Source organism: Oryzias melastigma, linkage group LG19 (genome assembly GCF_002922805.2).
Source record: "Oryzias melastigma strain HK-1 linkage group LG19, ASM292280v2, whole genome shotgun sequence".
NCBI classification, from domain to species: domain Eukaryota; kingdom Metazoa; phylum Chordata; class Actinopteri; order Beloniformes; family Adrianichthyidae; genus Oryzias; species Oryzias melastigma.
The window spans coordinates 1,569,716-1,576,600 of record NC_050530.1 but is presented as its reverse complement, the minus strand read 5'-3'; the positions used below and the strand labels follow the sequence as shown (position 1 = coordinate 1,576,600).

Genomic DNA, 6,885 nt, shown 5'->3' with positions numbered 1-6,885 from the left:
TGATCCAGGTAATCAGCAGCAGATGAGGCAGGATTTCTGGAAAACCAGTAGGATGTCGGCCCTCGAGGACTTGAGTTTGACACCCCTGGTATAGACTGTGTGGAAAATGGCTTTGATGGGCCTTTTAAAAACTTTGTAGTTTTTTTTTTTTTCAAATGGGGTCTCTATACGCTACATGTACGCCAAATTTGGAGCTTGCATCACAAACTTCATTCCAGAGGAACTTCTTATATCACTGATCCCTCTTGCGCATTAGTAATTCCAGAATTTGATGACGGTCATCCGTGACCGTGAGGCTATAAAGTCAGGTGGCACCAGGAGTGCAAGTCCCAAACATGAGAATTCGAGGGACCTGGAACTCTGGCGGTCATCCAGGATTCCTAGAACCACAGTTTCATACACAACTTTCATTTTCATATGAACATTTAATCTGTGTGGACATGTGATTTTTTTACTTTTTTGTTTTTAAATGGAGAGTAACTGAAAAAGTCAGTTTAAAAAGCTGTGAAGCAGCAGCTTGAATGGGCAGTCCAAATTCTCCCTGCTCCCCTTCATTCTGATTCATCCTCTTGGAGACGTATATATCCATGAACGTCTTCATTTTCCTCGTCTGAGCTGGTATCTGGCTCAAAGCCGGACGGCTGGATAGCTTAGACATTCCTCTGTTTTTGTTGCATTGCTAATGTCGCGTTGGGGCCTGGAAATTACCAGGAGAGAGTGTAAACATAGGGATGATGGGATATCAGTGGAGGCTTACTGCCATGCCAGCAGGGTTCAGTGGCAAATTTCTGAATTTACATAAACTCCTAAAAAATTGCAGATTTTTTCTTATTTTGGCTAAAAACTGCTTCATCATAATTAAAAGACCACTGGGAACAATTTGAGAATAGATCAGGAGTGGGACTTTAAACTGTTCATATTAAACCTTTAATTTTATATGATAAAATGAGTTTACTTGGTTTGATATTTAATACATACATACTAGACCAATCATCTTCTGGCACAGTTTAGACCAGTGTTTAAACCTTAAACTTTTGCTTATGTTTTTTCCTGGTCCATAAGCTATAAAAGTCTTTCTCCATTTTTATCTTCTCTTGAAAATGGACCTTAAGTAGCTTTTTTGGAAAAGAAGAACAAGTCCGGACTGGTCCTACACTAAAATCACATCCTGTGGAACTATAACCCCCATCTGATATCGAATATTTGTGATGAGCTCACTTCATTTACACTGCTGTTTAACTAAGTAGCCAGAAGGGGCTTCAAGTCTGGGTCTCCCTGTGCAGGTCCCCGGCCCGGATAAATACAGGGTTGTGTCAGGAAGTCTCTGCCAAACCAGTAAAAGCTGATTTACTGTGGTGACCCCAGACAGGATGTCCTAAAAGTCGAACATTCTATGAAAAGTCAAATCTGTTGATCTCATTTTAACCCTTTTCCTATCTCATGGGGTCCAGATGACCCAAGCCTCACATTGACGTGTTGTCCATCCCATGACAAATGAGGATAAAGGTGGGCAGGATTTCATGCCACTAGTGAAAATCACTGAAAAAAAAAGTTCAGTGCGCTGTCTTGTGGGGTCCAGATGGTCCCACTCCCAACGTCAACATGCCTGGGATAGCACGGAATTTATAGTAGGTGTGTCCAGAGTCTGCTGGCATCTATAGCCTGAAACCCTTCTCGACTGACTGCAGTAATCCTTCGTTCGGTGAATCAGACACTTGAATTTGGAGATTTTTTGTTGTGACGACCAACAGCAATGCATGATCAGATTTGGTGGCTCCTTCTCCTCACCAAAGTTGTTGATTTTACTTGTTTGATGTTTTAAAATTCTGTGCTTGATTCCAAAATGACAACGAAACACATAGCAAGAGGTCCATATTGGTCTTCCAAAAAAGTTCAGTTCTGTCACAGCAGAAACGATCTCTTCATCCTCTAGTTAAGTATGTCAGTTCACTTTATTTGGCCCAATAAAAAGAAAAATCGAGATATAGGTCTTGGTGTCTGTCACAGACGTTGGCAGGGGGTCCAAAAAGACAATATATTCACCAGAAACTGCATGAAACCACAGATCCTCTGTTCAGCAGGTGAGAGTGATGATTGTAATGAGATCAGGTGGAGTCCAGTGAGACGGTACCAGAAGCTCAGAGCATTTATAACTCCAAACTGGGTGTAAGTTTCATCAAACAGCAGCACTTCATCTCCTTCACTTTGACTCTGCTGGTGGACATCAGCTCAGAGTTCCTCATCATGTCTCTGTGTGTTGTCAAGTGAGTCTCCTTCATGCTTGTTGTGTGTTGCTTTGTGTTCCTGTGTGTACTGAGGTTGTTGGTGTGAACAGGATCTCCTGGATGGTCTTTGTCCTCTTCAGCATTGGAGCTTGTCTTCCTGCTAAACAAGGCAAGTATCCAGAAGAAGCTGTTCAGATCCAAGCTGACTGCACAGACTGTAACCTCTTCTCTGTTCAGGTCAAAGTGGATCTGGAGTTGGGTCTGCTGGTTCTGGCTACAGCAGCACTTCTGGTTCCAGTGTTGGTTCTGGCTCAGATGGGAACCTGTTTGACCAGCAGCTCGCCAGCATTGCTCGCTTCCTTGCAGAGATCCTGAGCTTCAGGCCCAACCGTCCTTTCCCTCGTGAAGCCTGGACCTCTGAGCATGTTCCTGTTGGCTCTGTTGAGCAGCGCCCTCTGTACCCTTCATCCCACGTGGTCCAGTCCAGCAGCGGCTACCAGCGAGCTCGGGACTTCAGTTCTGATGCCAAATACACTACGGATATCTTTGACCACCTGGATGTAGATGGAGGCAAACAAGGTGGATCCTCCAAGACTGGATCTAAAGGACACAAGGGTTACTGAGGTGAAGATCAGATTTACTGAGAACTGGAAGAAGCAAAACCTCAATTCTAACTTCTGTTTTTGTTGCAGGTACAACTGTGTGTTATAAATAAAATTTGAGGGGACTAAATCTTCTGAGTTGTGTCTGAGACTTCAGTTTTCCTCAGCAGTACCAGAGCTACACTTGAACCTCTAATTCAACGCTTGAATATAGAAAATTCAGTATTAAAAGTCTAGCTTGCATACTGGGCTGCAAAAAATCTATAATGGGAGGAATGATGGCCAGTGTTGCACATCCACCACTGAGGGGAGAATTGGAATCAAACATCTGTAAAGTCTAACACCAGGTGAAGATTACAGATGTTTCCATTTGGCATCCTGAACTTGCAGTCTAGTTCGCACCATGCAGCGACCATTCAGGCATCGAGTGTATTTGGCGCACTTCACTTCTAGCAGGAAATTGGGCCATGACACTCAAAATCTGGTCAATTTTCAAATGCAACGCATCTTTCACGAAATGGCGTAATTGGCAAATGCAGTCTTTTGTATCCAAGGAACAATGACTACAGCTGAGCAGAAGTGTCAATGTCAAGTGGATACTGCAAACAGCGCTTCTACATCCGTTGTCAATATTCTCTCAAGATAAAAATAAATATTAAGGAAATGTGAGCATACAGATAAAAATGCAATTTTCTGGTCCTACAAAAAGTAAATGTTTTGGGCCAAGACTTTTTCTATCCTCAAACTCTGTTGGGATTGGTACCAGTTGATGTAGATGGACATGAGAACATTAATATATAAATATGTATGCATGTGTATATATATATATATAGCAGTAAATGTCTAAAATGGGACATCCTATTAGTCGGACAAATTACCGAGGAAGTCTGCGGCATGGGAAAATTAAGTTATTTTCAAATTAAAATGCACTTTCTTATAAAATTTGGGGCAAAAATGTTTTTCTTTTCCAAATAAATACAAAGCATAGACAATTCCTGAAAGTTTGCATCAAACCACCACATATATATTTTTGCATGATGTCTTCTTTACATGTTTGCAGTGAGTCTGTTATAAAAATTCAAATAATTGAAATAAGTTAAATAAAAGGGAGGAAATATAAAAAAATGTAAACTGTTGACAATCTAATCTTAATATGGATTAGTGTCTGTGAGCTCAAAGCATTAAGGGTAATAACCTCAGTTTGACCAAAAATATCTTTTTTTTTTTAAATTGTTGCATTAAAGCTTTAATTTCTGACTTGAATGCACCACAGGAACCAGGCAGCGAATTCACAGGTGAATGAAATGAGTTCAATTAAATCAGGTGCAGATCAGTGCAACCTTAACGAGAAGCATTTATTAACAAACTCCTGAGGTTAGCCGTCGTCTTTAGACTGGGGTGAAACTTTTCTAGTTTACTTGAGCAGTTTGCTGCTTTTCAAAGATGCTTCAGTCTGTTATGAGGTGAAGTTTTATTTAATTTATTCAAACTTTTACAGTTTGAAGTGTATTTTTAACAGATTTTCTACATCTTAACAGGTTGTTCTATATCGGTTTGTTCTTCTTATACTTTGGAACTTGTGTTCCAGTTAAAAAAAGTAAGTATAATATTTGTATTTTGAGAAGTTTGAGTATCTTGACACACTTGACTGCCGATTCTCTTCTGGTCAACAGCTGGAACTCCTCCGGGATTCGGTTATCCCAGCCCTGGTTTTGGCTCTGACTACTCCGGACGGGGTTTTGACTCTCGTGGTGATTTCGGCTCCCCTCAAAGGCAGGGCTCCTTCTTCGACCGTTTCGTTGCTGAAATCATGAGCCTCAGACCCGCTCGCTCGTTCCCGCGTGGCGCCTGGACCTCCAACCAGGTGCCTCTCGGCATGGTGGAGCCGCGCCCCGTGTACCCTTCGTCCCACGTCATCAAAACGGGCAACGGCTACCAGCGAGCTCGGGACTTCCGTGCTGACGCCAAGTACTCTCAGGACATCTTCGACCACATGGATGATGAGGGTCAGCAGGAGGTCCACCATCCGACTGGACCGACGGGTCAGAAGACCTACTGAGGTAAAAACGGAATGACTCAAACTGAAAACTCAGTCTTGTTTTGGACTGTAACTGTTTTTCCTGTACAGGTTAAAGTGAAGACTACCTGGATAGACCAGAGACACGATAAACAAATAAAAGTGAATCTGTTTAACTTTGTTTGTTTTCCGGATTAATCTGCACAATAAAACTGAATCTGTGTCTTAATGCACTAAAATACCAGAGGGCCCAGTACAGAGCCAAGGGGGTTTATCCTTTTGTGGCTCTCTGGCTTCAAAAGAAAATACTGATTTAAATTACTGTTGCTAGTTGCATTGTCTATATTAGAGGTCAAACTTTGCACCAAATCAAGAGATCTGGTGGAGTTTCTTGTTAAAAATGTAAAAGTATCTGCTAGATTTGAAAAGTTTAATTTATTACTAGAATGGTTTATCAGGATAAACCAAAGACCCAACAGTCTAGTTCAGAGGTTTGTAAAGTATTGCATTTTAATCTTTGATTCCAGGGTGCATTTAATTTGGAAAGGAATTGTAGGTTAGATTGTTTATAGAAAATTTAGAGAAACACATTTTTTTAGAATTGCATGGTAACAGATTTTTTTAATTGGTGACTTTGAATCTCTTGAGAATGTAAACTGGTCCAACAGAATCTCTAGCCCTAAAGATTACTGGTTAAATACCAATACTTGTGTTTTGGTCAAATTCACCAGAAATGGTGTTAATACTGAAGCGTTCATTGTTCTCAGCAGCTTCACGATCTACTCTTGAAGTCTAAACCTGTAGTAGCCCATGAGTATTCACTAGATGGCATCCAAAGAACACTGATGGCTGAGGTGAATTTATGTGGCTGTACTACATATACTCTCTAATCCTAAAGACAAACTGGGTCGACTCCAAGCCTCTGCCTGCTCTCCAGTATGGAGGTGTAGAGTATGAGGGGGAAAAGTGGCTTTCAGGTGCTAATGGTTCATTTTAAGCAATAAAAACAAATTATGCAAAAAATTAGGAATTTATATTTAAACAAAATTTGTCAAAAGTGATTAGGGAATATGCATATGTACACAAACACTACAGTTATTACTTCTAATCATAGACATATTGGCTTTTGCATATGACACAAACTTTAAAGTATCTTATTAAAATGAGTTAAATTGCTTTAAAGGGAGTGGGAGGACTTGTATAATCAAATCCATATCAACTTTGAAAGATGTTTAATTCAAGCTTAAGGGGGGGGGGTATAGACTACTACATTATGGTTCAATCTTTAGATTTCCTTTACATTTGTTTCTCTGGTGTATCTCAAGGGTCAATCCTAGACCCTCTACTGTTCTCATTATTCTGATTTTATTTCAATAAATGGCTCCTCAGCTTGTTTGCTGATGACTGTCTGATTTATTTTAATGAACTGTTGTGTGAAGCATAGATTCTCTTGGTTTTTGTAGAACTTCAAGAGCATTTGCACTATTGTATGAGCTTCAGTTTGACAAGTTACAAACCTGGAACTTTAAGGGGACCAAACCCCTTAAAGTGTTAGTCAAAAGACAAGGAAGGCCAACTCGTTTGAACGGTCTACAGAAAGTCTTCAGCATTTTTAATCGTTTTAAATATTTCTGTCTTGGATGTTTGAATAAAGTTTCTCTTAATCCTTTTGGCCAGAATATTATCCTGAGATGAATTAAAATGTCTTGTTTCTAAAAACACTGCCTTTTTTTCTGCTTTGGGCCAGAGATTATAGAACAAGCTTCCACTAAAAATGTATTTAAGAATCTTTTATCCCAAATTTATCAAACTATTTCATATTTTATGATGAACCAGGTGACCCTGAAATGAAACCCCTGCCGACCAACAGGTGGCTGCAGACCCCCACCCCTCCCATGCCCCCTGGCTCTCAGGTGAATCCTGGGGGGGGGTGATTGAATGAATGCGATGTGTGCTGAGGTAGTGCGCACCTGTCTTCCACCTACACCAGAGCTGTAGCAGATCACCCCCCCCCCCGTTGGTCCGTCCACCAGCTGTACCG

General features: G+C 40.8%; 1 protein-coding gene across 1 annotated transcript; it reads left to right on the top strand.

The window, feature by feature from the left end:
• The first annotated feature begins 1,494 nt into the window (after window positions 1–1,494).
• On the top strand, window positions 1,495–2,849 carry LOC112154377. The gene is made up of 4 exons (XM_024285270.2): window positions 1,495–1,506; window positions 2,110–2,264; window positions 2,336–2,394; window positions 2,463–2,849. Exons 1-4 carry the CDS (start codon window positions 1,495–1,497, stop codon window positions 2,846–2,848), a joined length of 612 nt encoding a protein of 203 aa, XP_024141038.1. The 3' UTR covers window position 2,849.
• Window positions 2,850–6,885: the final 4,036 nt, after the last annotated feature.